Genomic DNA, 15,181 nt, shown 5'->3' with positions numbered 1-15,181 from the left:
ATTTTCAGGGCAAACATAGTTTTCAGGGCTGCAGCACTCACCATGTTCTGAGGGACAAACACGTTGAGATACAGGCAGTCCTCACTGACCCCGGGGGACAAAGGCGTCCTGGCGCCTGGTTGCCAGCAACTGGCCCTGCAAGTACAGACAGACAGAAGGCATGACTTGCAGGGAAAACAACCAAAGCGACAAGTCCCAGCCCCCTTCCCATCAGCGGCGGCAGAGCCCACTGCCCCATTCCAAAAGCCCGGCGGCCCACCAGCATTTAGGCAGCTTCAGGAAATGGTTAATGGGATTGGTGAGTAAATGGTGGAAAGAGCAGCATGCCCATCCCTCTCTCTACCACGGGCCTGAGGAACATCCCACAGGGACAAAGGGCTGGTCCAGAGAGAAGGATGCCCAGATAAAGAGGAAAGTGTGTGTCACCTGCAACCTGGGCCCTTCCTGGCTCCAAGTGAGCAGACCTGCTGGGATGAGGTGTCCCAACCGGTTTTCTACATCAGTACAGAGTCCAAGTGTGCCAGTGGAACATCTCCTGGCATAAGAGCTGAGACTGCATCTGGGACACATCTAATGGAGGCATGATGGTTACCCACCCAGGCCTTGTTAGCACTGGGCTCTGATGAACCTAGCTCTCCAACTACTCTCCACTCAAAAGCCTCAACCATCTCATCTGTCAAATGGGTGTATCCTAACACGCTAAAGTGTTCTAATTAGTCCATATTTGTTTCTCTGGTTGCCCAACGGTGGAGACTTATTCATGACTTTCTGCATCTTTCTGCCACTGTCCTAGTTTAAGCCTCCACTGTTGCTTGCCTGGAGCAGTCCAGAGCCTCCTGCCCATCCCTCTATCTGGCCCTGGGCCTGTAGATCTGCCCAGCAGCCAGCCGTGGGAGCGATGGACAGGGAGAATACGGCTGCCTTGAGACAGAGCTGTGGACTCCTGTGGGAAGGGGAAAGGCCATGGGGATGGGAGAGGGAGACATGGGTGCTCTTTCCACAGACGCTCTGAACACGCTTTAATTTAGAAAAATCACAAAATCGTATCCAATCTGTCAACTCTTTACAGTGGTATATGCATGGGAGGGAATGGGCAAAACTGAAAGCAGTTGATGACGAAGGAAAATAAGATATTCCATTTTTTTCCCCTTTTTGGAAAATTCCTTTTAATATTGTTCCTGTTGGGGGAATCAACGTCCTTTTAAATTATTTTTTCACTAGCTCATGTGTTTTTCCTTCTCTGCTTACTTCTCAGCCCCACTGAAGTCAGAAGTGGCCGGGAGGCTGAGTCCTGGTCACCGCCACACTGGGGCACGTGATGAATGCACGCCCCACCTGCAGCTGTGGCCGTGGAGACCTCCCCTGCAGACTCTTCCACAGCCTCTCTTTCCTGGATGCAAAGTCAAGGAAGGCTCCTAGAAGGAACCTTAGAAGGTCTGTGCTGAAGAAGGCACATCAGCCTGGGTGCCTGCATTACTGCATGGAGCAAAGCCCACCTGCCCCTCCATCACCAAAGGGATTGTGCAGGACCAAGACAATGTTAAGTCACCGACAAGTGGGAGTTTATGTGTTAAAGCACTCGACACCATCTTAACAAATATAACCCCTGCTCCATGCATGGCTCAAATTCGAACGCACTGCTCTGTTATCAAGTCTCATTTTGAAGGCTTAGAATGGGAGAAGGCTTCCCTGGGCATCCCCCAAAATGTACTCCACTCCACCCTTACCGTGGCTTGGTGGCATCCCAGGACCCTGTCCAGTTCAAGGGCTCTGGGGCCCGGAAGCGGCTTCCCGCCAGGGGCGGGGTGGCATATGGAACTCCCAGGAACTGGTCCACTTGCTTCCACGAAGTGCCCACCTGGATGGCCTGGGACCTGCCCAGCAGCCGGCCGTGGGTGGTGATGGTCACAGAAGGTGCAGATGTCCCAAAGACGAGCAGAGGGATGTCTGGGAGGGGGGAGAGAGAGAGCGAGAGCAGCTGGTGCTCTATTCACAGGTATTCCGAATATACTTTAAGAAACAAATCTAAAAGCCCAAACACTGCTTTCTGCATTAAAAAAAAAGAAAGTTAGTTATTCATTCAGGCCCCAATAGCTTAAGTCTAGTCATGTTAGTATTCAATGTGGAAAAAAAAAAAAGAAAAGAAAAGAAACCCAGCAAAGACACCTGATCTTCCCCGGGCACTGAGCAATCCCTCCCCCAGGTGTGCCACCTCAGCTCTTCCCAGAGAGGCAGCCCAGGCCCACAGCCCCTGCCTCAGCGCCCTGGGGCCAGATGTTACCACAATTCTGAATTATTTGGATTTTAAAAAGAACAGAGGGGCACAGAACGGGCAAGGTTCAATCCTCCAGGGGGGTGTGGAGTTGAGACCCGTCAACAGACACACCAGTTACTTCTGGGATGAAATGTATAGGTTATTCCTACTAGGAGGGATGAACACATAGTATCATTTCTTTGGTCACTTCAGGTCAGATATTGCCACCAAACGAGTTTGCCATAAGCTTACAAAACAAATTTTTTTTTCTGACTTTTAGAGTGTTTGGATTTCAGAATTGCAGCTAAGGCACTGCAGACCCGGTACTTGTATTTCACTGGTGAGGAAATAGGTTTAGAGCCTGGGGGTGGGCAGCTGTCAGGACTTCAAAGTGATGTAGGATTCAAAGCTATACTTTTCTGAGCCACAACTCTGACCACAGGGTCAGAGGTTCACAAAGGGTCAAGGCCAGGCCTCGGCCCAGGTCTGCAATGTGCATCCCCCTTTGCGCAGGTCCGGATCCCACCTGGTCTGTGAGTTCACACTGGTGCTGCCGAACCCTGCACTGTGCTCCACAGGCCTTCCGTCCCCACCCTGTAGTGCTAACTTCCAGATGCTTATCAGCCTTTCTTCAGCCCTATCTTACCCCCTCCACTATATTTCTCACATTCATTCATTGGTTCAGTAAACTTCTGTTGGGCCCCGGCTCAGGGCCAGATGCCATTTTCAGGGACTTAAGACAGGCCTGTGCCGGGTTCCCCACAGGCCTTAGGGCCTTGCACGGAGGAAACCAACACTGGTGAAGAGATTGTGTGTGTGTGTGTGTGTGTGTGTGTGTGTGTCTGTGTGTGTGTGTCAAGCGGGGGGTCTCTCATTATTTCCAACATGTTGAGCCTGGGAGAGGAGGCAGACAGACAGACAGGCAGGCGGAAGTCTATCCATTCCTCAAAAGCTTGGTACCATGCAGTGGTTCAGTTAGAGGTGGTTTCGACCCCAGGAAGCATTTGACAATGTCTGGAGACGCTTTTCGTTGTCATAAGGGTTGGGGAGAGATACTAGCTACTGATATCTCATAGGGCAGAGGCCAGAGAAGCTGCTAAACATCCTGCAATAGAGAAGATAGGTCCCCACAATGAGCCTTCTGCTCCCAGCTGTCAGTGGTGCCGAGGCCGAGACTCCCTGGCGTGATGTGCATTCATGACTTCCAGGCCACTGAGGGTCAATGTGGTGAGGAGGAAACAACGGATGGTCTGAGGAGTCCAGCAGGTCTGTGTTTTGTGTTATGGACCAGCTACTTTAGAAAACCTCTATAATTCTTCTCATCCTCAATTTTCCCATCTGCAAAATAGGAACAGTAGCAGTCCCTACAATGCAAAGATGTTAGGAATAAATGACACAACGCCTGTAATGTCCCAAGCCCAGTGCCTGGCAAATGACAGGAGATCAACACATGAATGAGTGAATGGGAAAGAGGGAGGGAGGGAGGGAGGGAGGGAGGAAGGAAGGAAGGAAGGAAGGAAGGAAGAAGGAAGGAAGGAAGGAAGGAAGGAAACAGTGAGTGAAAACTTCTCTGTTGCATAAACACTGGCATGTGAGTTAGAACTCAAAATGGAAACTCAGGATGGAAACAGTTGCCGATTTGTAATCTGGCCTTGATCACAAATCATGACTGCTCTCACTCCCACGGTTCTTTCCTTCTCACAAGATTTCCTGTTTCAATTGCAAATCACAGGCTCTCCGGCCAGCATTCAGGACTGTGGGCGCTAAAGGAGCAAACCATCTGAGGTCAGCTCTGCAGGAAACAGCCACATTTCACCAATGTGGCAGCATCTGAAGCAGGGAGCGAAGACAGAAAATGTAAAAGCTAAAGCATTTCGAGGGAAGGCAAGCCTGCTTTCCCACAGATGGTGGTATTTAAGCCTCCCTCCAGAGGCTGCCCCGTGAATCCCAGACTGAAAGAGATCCAACATGGGGAAAACATTTGATGTGCATTTCTCCCTTTGGAATCTTCTGCAGAAATGTGGCTTCTTTTCAGAATACCCACATATTTAGGCCCTGTGACTCTCTGGATTAAGAAAGTTATCTGTAGCTCTACATATACATTAGGTGCAAACCAATAACATCTATGTAGATAAATGTGGGCGTGCATCTTCTGCTGGAAAGTGAGCATTTCACATTGAATTTGAGACACACAGAATTAGGAGAGAAGCAGTCGGATTTCTTTTACAGAACTCAGACCTCGAAGTGAAGGCATTTCTCAGCAGGACTACCATGCAGATTAGCTACACTATGGGTGAAATCTGTCTAACTCACTGAATGACATAAACGTCCTGAGAGAAGACAAGCCTTGAGATTAAGGGCCCAAGACCTCAGTTTACAGGAATCAAAGCACTCCCAGCCCTGGGGGCCCTCTCCGGATCTAAAGGCTGAGGTGCAGGAGGGGGCAGAGGAGACGTCACTGGATCCAGACAGGCCTGAAGGACCGTTAATGCTCAAGCACAGGGTGGGCCCAAATCCCACTGCTACTTGGTTTTGTAAATAAAGTTTTATTGGCACACAGCCATGCCTGTGGATTTGTTGTTGTCTGTGGCCGCTTTCCTGCTACAACAGTAGAGCTGAGTAGCTGGAACAGAGACTTGTGGCTGTAAAGCCTAAAATATTTATTATCTGGCCCTTTACAGAGGGAGTTTGCTGACATCTGCTCTTGAAGATAAGATGGCAGACATGGCCAACATTTCTAAAAAATTATTCATTTCATCCCATAAGCATGTTTAATGGGGGAGGTGTGTCCCCCAGGCCCTCGATTCCCATGTTTCCTGTTCCACAGCTCTTATTAGTTCACTTAGGGATGCACTTATATGCTGCTCTCTCCTTGCTTGCTTCACCCCTGTATCCCCAGCACCTAACACAAGGGCTGGCACATAATAGCACGTTATTCAATGTTTCTAAACTAAACCGAGCTGGAAGCAGCTGCTCTCTCCGGGCACTGTTGTGTGGTCTTCAGGCGATGCGGTTTTACGGGAGAGGACTGCCTCTAGAGATAGGAGGTCTGGCTCCAAGTCCCCGTTCTGTCGTCGCTAGCTGTGTGAAATCAGAGAAATAACTTAACTTCCCTGGGCCAGAGTCTCCTGATCTCTCAGACGGGGATAAAACCCTTATCTTGCCACCTCACAGGATAGTGTGAGTATCAAATGGGATAAGGCATGTGAAACAACTTTCTAAATTCTAAAATAGTAGTTAAAAAGTGATCTATTTAATTATTTTACTCAGAAATGCAAAGGCCAAAATGGCTTCTATAACTCAAAGGAAGTAATGAATAAAGGCAGTGCAGAGAAGTTCTAGGTCAGAAGTAGGGTTTTTCACCTTCCTTCAGTCCATCCCATGTGAGTGCCACAGAGCCTAGGATGACTCTGACTGACTTTCCCTTAAGAACCTCAAAAGCCACTGCCCATGAGTCACCAGGTGCTCGGACAGTCCCTCCCAGCCACACTCAGGCCCTCAGGAATGGCTGCAAAGACACAGGCCAGCACTTACTTGGCTTCCGGTAGATGTGGGTGGCCTCTTCACGGAGCAGAAGTTGGCAGTTTTGGGCCTGCAGGCTGTGTGTGCAGCTCTGGGTATCAGCATAGAACATACACCTCACAACGCCAGGTTGGGTTTGCAGAGTGGTGACAAGGCAGGCCTGGTGATGGGAGCATTCTGTGGAGGAGGAGATGAGTGGGGCTTGGGCCTGAGAGATCACCGCAGTCATGTATCCAATCCTGCATCCATGAATCCATCATCCATCCATCCCTCCATCCATCCATCTATGCTACCATCTAATCCTGCATCCATGAATCCATCATCCATCCCTCCATCCATCCATCCACCTATGCTACCATCTAATCATGCATCCACGAATCCATGCATGCAACCCTCCATCTATCCAAGCATCATCCCTCCATCCATCCATGCAATTTCACATCCATAAATCTGTGTATCATCCACCCACCCCCGCTTCCATTCATCCCAAGATAACCTGGGATGCCCAGCAGGAAATAATTAACCTGGGAGAGAAGACCCTGGGTGGGCTCTCTGCTGCAGTCTCCTCATCCCCCTTCAGGGTCAGCCCAAAGTCAAAGTTTCCAAGGGGGTAAGCCAGCTAGCCATCCTTCCATCCAATCGTGCCTCATGAATCTGTACATTCACCCATGCACCATCCATTCACCCATCCAATGATGCGTGCCTGCATCCATCTATACACACACTCACTTCTTCATTTAAACACCAGGCCCAGTGCTAGCGGCTGGGAATAAAATAGTGGTGGTGGAGGACCCAACCCTCCCATCAATCTATTTTCCACACAATAGTCCGGATGTTGGTTGGTTATTTATTCACAAACATGCTCTTGTCATTCTCCGATTGAAGTCGTAGCAGACAAGGCTCTTCACGCTCCAGCCCTTGCCTTCCTCTTCAGCCTCGTCTCCCTCTGCCTCCCCAATCCCATCACACCCACCACCTTCCGTCAGGGGTTATGTCCTTTTCCATGGGTACCAGGTCATGCACTAGACTGTTTAAAAGATTCATGGCATTAGGGTATTCAGTCCTAAAAACAGCTCTGAAAGTAGTGCTGCTTCATTTGATTGAGCAAGTTGTGCATTGCCTAAAGGCCTTATTCATAGCCCAGTCTCTGTGCTGTGGCACCACCCAGAATTGCGTGATGTACAACCTATACAACCATACATGGTGGCCCTGGCTGTAATATGCACATATTGTTATCCAACCTTGTAGGGGAGAGGATCCATGTAATCTCAGAATTGAAAAGTGTAAATGTTACCCAATCTTGGCCTCTTTCACAAGGTGAAGCCTTTGCAGAACATTCTGATCATATGGTCACCTAGCTTTTGTTTAAATACCAGTGACTGAAACCCTGTAAAGGAAGTATGCATCCGTGGACAGCTTTGCCTATTAGGAAGTTCTTCATATTGCACTGAAAAATGTCTCTTGAAATTTGAGTTTTACCCATAGGCCTTTGCTTGCCCCATGAGCTTGGCCAGAACAATATCCTTCCTCCTGGCCACGACGGCCCACCTGTAATCTGAGGACAGCCGTCACAGCTTCCATGCATCTCCATCTCAGACTAACCCCCTAGGTCCTCCCTCTGATCTTCCTCTGACCGGGTTCAATGTTGCGCATTTTCTGGCTGGCTTAGCCCCTTGGAAACCGTGACCATGGCCAACCCTGCAGGAAGATGATGAGACTACAGAGCAGAGTCCCCCCGCCAGGGCCTTCTCCCCGAGGTGAGGTCCTTCCGGCCAGGCACCCCAGGTGATCTCGGGGTCTCCTATGTGTTTTTGAGGTCAGAATCTTGAGGAGCACTTGTGTGAGAGGGGTCCCGTCCCAATCAACCCCCTACCTGGAGGTGGAAACTCCCCTTACCCCACAAACAGCGGTCTCGGGCAGCAGAGAAGTCACCCGTGGCAGCGGTGCTGATGTGGGCAACATCAAAGTTCCGGATGGATGGATCAACAACTACTGAAGAGAGGGCCAGGGACTGCCACGAGTCCAGAGCGACTAGGAGGGAAAGCAGGGACAGTTAGTGGAGTGCCATCCGATGCCCTCAAAGGGTGCCCAAGGGCTCCCTCCTGGTGGTCTCCGTCCCCATTTCTTTTTCTTTTTTTTTTTTTTGCGGTACACGGGTCTCTCACTGTTGTGGCCTCTCCCTTTGCGGAGCACAGGCTCCGGACGCGCCAGGCTCAGCAGCCATGGCTCACGGGCCCAGCCGCTCCGCGGCACGTGGGATCCTCCCGGACCGGGGCACGAACCCGTGTCCCCTGCATTGGCAGGCAGACTCTCCACAACTGCGCCACCAGGGAAGCCCTGTGACCCCATTTCTTTATCCATCTCTCCATTCTACTATGATTTTTAAGAGTTTTTTTTTTTTTTTTTTTTATATGAGCCAAGGTCCCGTGCTCAAGTCTAGGGATACAGAGGTGAAGAACAAAGCAACCAAAGCAACCAAAGCATGGGCGTTTCTATTGAGCAGCTCACAGCAGAAGGGAGAGAATGTGAAACGACAAGACAAACACTGTAGTACAGTTGTTATAATGCAAAAGTCAGAATAACGCTAGTAACCATGATAATAACAGGCTCGTCAGTGTTCCTTATGTGGTACTTTGTGATGTGCTGCCTGGCTGCCTGCAGGACCAAGGCTCTCATTTCCCAGCTGCTGGAGGCTTATGGCCGGGGCTCCCAGCTGAGTCTCTCTCTAGGAGCTACCTAGGTCTAGGCTAGCTGCCTCCCCTCCACAGGGTCAGCCTTCATCCCCAAACTAGTCCCTGTGGGTATACCAAGGCCCAGCCCCCTTGCCTCAAGATGGTCCAACTCCCAAGGGCCGGCCCAGCTTCACAGCTCACTGAGGCCGTCAATGCGGCCATTGTTTGGTTTGCATCAATGTTTTACTTCTCCCCCTGCCCAATTCTGCCCCCTCGCTTCCTTACAGGTGTTTCTCCCAAGAGCACTGAGCACTGCCCAAGAGCACTGAGCACTGAACTTTCTGCATATGCAAATCTGCATCTCAGAGTCTGTTTCCTGGAAAACCTCAGCTAAGACCTCCTCTTTAAAAGATGAAGACAATGAATGAGTCACAGGGATGTGGAAACGGCTTTGCCCGAGAGCGTTCTGTGCTTTCGGAGTGGAAAGATGGAAAGCAGGTCTCTGCATCCAGAAAGCCTGTGCCTCCCATTGCCCTACTCTGCTGCTTCCCAGTCCTCGCACAGGACATGCTGTCATGGCGAGAGGGAGGGACACCTGCTTGTGGCTGCCACAGAGACGCTTGGCAGAGGCAAAGAAATCTGCCAGAGCACCTGTGTCCCTGTGAGGACAGAGGCGACCCTGCACGGGGGGCTTAAGCTTCCACCGTGAGGAAGGACTGTGGGTCCAGGGGGATGAGTGCATTATTCTGTCCACAAATGGCATCAAACTAGGCACGATGCCACCTCCCAGAATAGGCCTCCGTGACCACTGGGGAGTGCTAATACCAGAATACTGTATGGAACCGTTCAGTGGGTACAGCACTGATAGTTAATGGAGAAAATCTATTTATCTACTTATTTTTTCTTTCTGTCTTTGACTTTTTTTTTTTTTTCCGGAAGACAGTAGCAGTTTACCCTTATGACAAATATTTGTGAGTGTCTACTTTGTGCTAGCAAAACACAGTGGCAATCTTAGGTGTAACATTTCACATTTTACAAAGTGCCGGTACTTATCGCCCAAGCCCTTTGGGGGTGATACGCCATCATCTCAGTTTCCTTGTCTGTAAAACATCATCGTGTTTGATCCTCGCAGCGCCCCAGATCGGGGTGGGGAAGGGACTCTAATGCCTCCTTCACAGATAAGGAGTCGGAAGCTGGAAGAGGTATGTGACTTTCCAAGAATGCTGAGCTGGACAGTGACCAAGCCAGAGACAGACCCAGGCCTCCTGGCTCTAAACCAGGGCTCCTTCCATCCCTCTGAGCTTCCTACAGAGCTGAGCATCCTCTCCAGAAAATTATCCCCAGGTAGGAAAAGGTCGTTGTCTTTGACAGCATCATGCTCTTAGCTATATGGGAAAGACTGTCATTTTTATCTTGAACTTGTGTTTGACACCAGAGCACTGAGCATCACTAAAATTAGAATGGTAAATAAAGTAGCAAAAGGATCTAGCACCACCACCCTTCTTTTCAAAGAAAGAAAGAAAGAAAGAAAGAAAGAAAGAAAGAAAGAGAAAGAATGGAATTCTTTGATAAAATTCATCAGTGAAACTACCTAGATCTGAAGTTTGCTCTGTGAGGGGACTTTTGTTAATAAATTTAACATTGTTTATAGACAAAAAAAAAAAAAAAAAAAAAAGGAAGGAAGAAAGTAAAGAAAAAGAGAGCGAGAAAAAAGGTTTACCCAGAGAAGTGGCCAAATAATGCAACCAGATTTCGCGTGGACTCAGCAAGAGGAAGTGAAAACCCCACACCTGTCCTAGAGCTGCAGGGCCACCCTCAGAATCTGGAGCCGTGTATTTCTGAACTTGGGACCTGGCTTCCCTGTAAGAGACCCTGGGCTTTCATTTCCTTAAGCATCCTCCACGTGTTGCTATTTTCATGGTCATTACAAGTGGCATTTTTGCAACATGGCCAAACCGAGGTGCATATTTTTAGATGGTGAGCACACTGCAATTTCAGAGAAGAGTTATGATGGGATTTCAGGACGGAACTTGCCAATTATGGTCTTAAAATGGAAGCCTTGGCTGCCCTCCACCTTTATTTAGGTTGATGTCTGGGGGAAAGCGTTCTAATTAAAGGGTGAATTTCACCTCCAAAGTGAGAGTCAGCTCATCTGTCGCCATCCCAGGACCTGGAGTCAGCTCTCTGCCACACCCCACAACTGTCCCCCTCCCCTGGCTGGCAGGACCCCCGGATGAGCCATTGCTGCCATGCAGAATCTAACATCTGGGGTTCCACACGCATCTCATGAAAATTCTGAGGACAAGTGCTTTGTGAATGCAAAAGCATAGTGAAGCACGAAAGCTGGGCGATCTCGGTAGCATTTCACAGGAGTTTACTAATTTGCCAAGAACCTCGCAATACCATTGCTGTTTAACGTTCACGATAACCCATGCTGTGGGCATCACTACTGTGCGCGTTTTACAGATGAGGAAACAGACCCAGTAAACACACCCAAAGTGCTTAGCTGATAAGCGGCAGTGCTTGGGCTTGAGCCCCGTCCTTCAGCTTCAGAATCCACGGTTTACTCCAAGGCAGACCTCCTCTCCGGGTGAATGAGATGGTGACAGCTTTCAGACTCACCCAAAGGGATAGTCTGCTCCGAAATGCACCATCTGTGGTTTGTTAATTAGTTTTTTCTTCCTTTGTTTAAAATATATTTTACAGACTGCATTGTCCACATCACTTATTTAAAAAAGAAAATCTTTGGTGTTCCCTGGCAGTCCAGTGGTTAGGACTCAACACTTTCACTGCGTGGTCTGGGTTCAATCCCTGGTCAGGGAAGTAAGATGCCACAAGCCGCCCAGTGTGGCCAATAACTAGCTAAATAAATAAATAAGAAAATCACTTACCCTTGAATTTGAAATGCCACGTTTATCATATATTAAGTCCTTATATGTAAATAAGTTTTCTTTGGTGAGTACCAATTCTTTTTCATTCATCTCTGCTAATTCTGGCTCTATTCCCAAACTGCTTAAACTAGAGTCACTTTATACTATATTCTATTGTCAAATGGTAAAAGTTTTCCCACATTATTTTTCCTTTAAAAATATTTTTTGGTTGTTTATTTACCAGATGAAATTGAAAATCACTTTGTCAAGTTTCAAGAAAACATTTTGTGGATGTTATTTGGAAAAATTGATTTGAGAAAAAGATTTTTAATTTTATTCTGTTTAATTTTCGGTGTCATTAAGAATGGAATGGGATTGTTTCCCATTATATTTTTTAAATGGTTACAGTTTACCGAAAGGAAAGCTATGTATTTGTGTGTATTTATTTTCTAACAGGACCTGAACCTACTCTGAATGTAACTCACAGACGTAGTTGAAGCTCAGGCTCATATCTCTGTGGCTGCTTTGGAAACAGGCCCACAGTAGATTCCAGTCTTAGGGAATACATGCCATCCAGCAGCTGTAACTCATGATGGCATAAATGACACGTACTTGCTTAAGAAGTCAGGTTCCAGGAGTTTATCTCAGCTCCTCCACTTAACAGCTCTGTGACTCTGGGCAAACCACTCACCCTCTCTGAGCTTCAGTTTCCTCATCAGTAAAATGGGTATATTACCAGATGCTCTCTTCTAAGATTGTCAATGGGAATGAATGAGCTACTGTGTGTGAGCTGCACAGAGCCCGCTCGGGGTAGGATTAGCGAAATCAGCTGCTCCCATTCTCTCTGGGCCGAGTTGCTCAGTTCTTGCTGTGTTTGGGTCACTGTCTTTTTGAAACTATAGAGGTAGGAGCCTGACTGAGGTGCTGGGGGAAGTTCTCTAAGGGGTAAGGGAGCACAAATCACTGCTGGTGATTTCAAAACCTTCCTCCTGAATTCGCCTCATCCCCTCACCCCAGCCTTGTCCCTGCCCAGGAGGGCCTCTGTCAGCATCTCCCTTCCTGCCTCCAGCCCTGGAACTCCTGGTCAGGCATTAGCACAGTGGACGCAGGCCGCGTGCCCGACCAGGAGGCCTGCTGCTGAATACAGCAACTTTCGGAAACAGCAGCATTGCAAGGTTTTGTGAGCCCAGCACACCCCAGATGAACCCATCGCCGCCCCCTCTCTCCATCCTGCTCTTTGCTCCCACACCGTGCTCTTTCTTTCCTCAGGGACTGCATCCACCACCCACCCTGTTGCCCAACCCAGAAGTCCCACCATCTTCATCACCTTCTCCCTCACTTTGTCCTGGCAATTCTGCCTCCTCAGCCCCTCTGGGAACTGTCCTTTCTTTTCCACCTAGATTCTGGCCTCATCAATTTCACTTCAAATGCTCCAGTTACTGAGACCCAAACGGGCCTCCCTGTCACCGGCCCCCTCATCCCTTCTCAGGCCATCGACACACTGCGACCAGGGTCACCTCCAAATCTGATTACGACACCCACTGCCCGATGTCCTCGGGGTAACAGGGCGAGGCTGCTGAGGTCTTCAGCTACATCACACCCCTCTCACTTTCACATGGTGGGCCTGGGTGCTTGCCATGGTCACCCATACACCAAACACACTGTACAATCATAAGGAGAAAGAGATGTTGCTTTACTACATAATTTGAGTTACTTATGTTAACTCAGATCCATCCTAGTCATAACAGATGAGGCAATGAGCCACTGGGAGGAAGAGTCACAGGGCACTCCCCAAGGTCACCGGGCACCCCCCAAGGTCACAGGGTAGAGCCTGGTCTCAGACCCTGCCAGCATGGTTTCCATCTGCCTGGCTGTAGCCTGGGACCTCCTTCCCAGCAGCAAATGCACTCCCTCTCAGCCCTTGACACAAACCTGTGTTATGGTGTGGAATCTTGATGACTCTTTCATACTGTAAACAACCTACATATGAAATAGTTCACCAACAGGTCTGAAGACCTTGGAGGAAACACGCCTTCAGAAGAACGTGGCCCTGCCTGTCCATGAGCAGAGAGGAAAGGGTGACCCTGAAGGGAAGAGAGACTCACCCATGTCACACAGCCCTTACCTCTGTGATGGGGACAGACAGGCTACCATCTAGTGGGCTGGCAAATTCAAGATGATCTGATTCTGTCTTACAGTACAGTGCTGAGATGGACAACATTATCCCTATTTTACAGAAGAGGAAAGTGAATGAGGGCCAGAGAGGGCCAATGACTTGCCCAAGGCCACACAGCTAAAAGGTAGTGAGCCAGCATTTGAACCCGGGACAGCCTTGTGCCATTAGGTTGCCCTGTACACCTAAGCATTGCTGAGGGTGGGCAGGGCCGAGGGGAGGGAATGAGAGGGGCAGCATGGCCTGCAACCTTGGTACAGGCAGGCCTTGGGGTGATATCAAGGTACTTCCATTCCCTTCCAGGCAGCATTATTCCCTTTTAATGTAGACTCAGCTTAAAAAAAATCACTAGACTAAAATATGTTTGAAAATTTCCACCAATATATTGAAAACTGTGTTTAATTCCCTTTCCTTCCTCTCTCCCTTCCTTCCTTTCTTCCTCTTTTCTTGCCTGTCTTCTTGCCTTCCTTTGTTCCTTTCCACACGGATATCAGTTAAAGAAAGAAATGTTTGATTTTGATTTCAAGGCCCAGAGAGAGTAATTCCAGCTGTTAAAAATAGCTAAAACAAAACAAAACAAAAAACAAACACCCACGGAACTACAGACCTGTGTTAAGACAGGAGGAACAGGTCTCCCGCTTGCTGGCTGGGTAAGTAACCAAGGGTAAGTTCCCACTCTGGCCCTCCTCTCTCTCATTTGAAAAACGGTGGGGGTGGGGAAGAGCCTTTCAAAGTTTTTTAATCAGATCAAAGTGCAGAAATGTCAAGCCAGTCACAAATGCCTGACCTTCTCTCCAACGTTCAAATAATCACAGAGCCATTTTTTAAATGAAAAGATCAATGTGATTTTCTTAAGAATCACCAAGAATGAAGATAACAAGCAGACACTCTAAAGCACTGAAAAGAATCCAGGATTCTTACTGTTCTTCTTGCAATCAGAACCAAGAGGAATTCCTTTCTGCTCCTCAAGGCTTATCGAAGGGATAGGTGCTGAACGTCGAAAGAGCTTGAGGAAATACTGGAGGTGGTTTCCATGCCCAGGCCGGCCGGGGGAGAAAACATCAACGCTTTGAAGCCTTTCAGCAGGAAAGGTCTTTCACACAGGAAAACATTTCAGGCACCAGCAAGCCTCCGTGACCTTGGAGTCAGCAGAGTATAACAGGCTCACTAATGCTGCTTTCTCAGCTTTACGGCCACAAGCTCTCGCTGGTAGAAGACACTTGTGTGCTGTCATTATTGGATGAGACCAAGACTCAGACAACCTGATTTCTCACCAGACACCGTCTTTCAAGTGAGAACCACGTCACACTGGTCTATTTTTACCCTCATTAACACTCAAAAAAAAAAAACCCAAAACCCTAGATGTTCCTTTGATAACAGAAAGAAGAAAAAAGATGTCCCTTGTTATTTTGCAACTATTTGAGAGATGAAAATGTGACCAGAGCTAGCTGTTGGTCTAGCATACCTTCAGAGAGAAATGCCTGACATAGCAGACCCTACTGGAACCGTTTTAACATTTGTAACACTAGAAAAATACCCAGAGACGTATTTACCTCTGTTCAGCCTCCAAATACCTATTTTTGAGCTATCCAGGAAGCATGCTTTCGTCTTTAACTTTGCACCTCCAGAGCTTAGCAGAGGGATGGCAGTGAGTACTGTGGGTTGAATTGTGCCCCCTCAAGCCCAAGAT

General features: G+C 48.5%; 1 protein-coding gene across 1 annotated transcript in view; it reads right to left on the bottom strand.

The window, feature by feature from the left end:
- TG (thyroglobulin) overlaps positions 1–15,181 on the bottom strand; it is a 241,822-nt gene that overhangs the window by 107,553 nt on the left and 119,088 nt on the right. Inside the window, exons 36-39 of the mRNA XM_030875854.2 lie at positions 7,673–7,807; positions 5,789–5,953; positions 1,728–1,947; positions 42–135 (exon numbers count right to left, since the gene is read on the bottom strand). Of these exons, the coding sequence (XP_030731714.2) occupies positions 42–135; positions 1,728–1,947; positions 5,789–5,953; positions 7,673–7,807 (614 nt within the window). The remainder of the gene's footprint in view (positions 1–41; positions 136–1,727; positions 1,948–5,788; positions 5,954–7,672; positions 7,808–15,181) is intronic.

Source organism: Globicephala melas, chromosome 17 (genome assembly GCF_963455315.2).
Source record: "Globicephala melas chromosome 17, mGloMel1.2, whole genome shotgun sequence".
Classification (NCBI taxonomy): domain Eukaryota; kingdom Metazoa; phylum Chordata; class Mammalia; order Artiodactyla; family Delphinidae; genus Globicephala; species Globicephala melas.
Note: the sequence above shows the minus strand (reverse complement) of the source record. Positions and strands in the feature narration are given on the sequence as shown.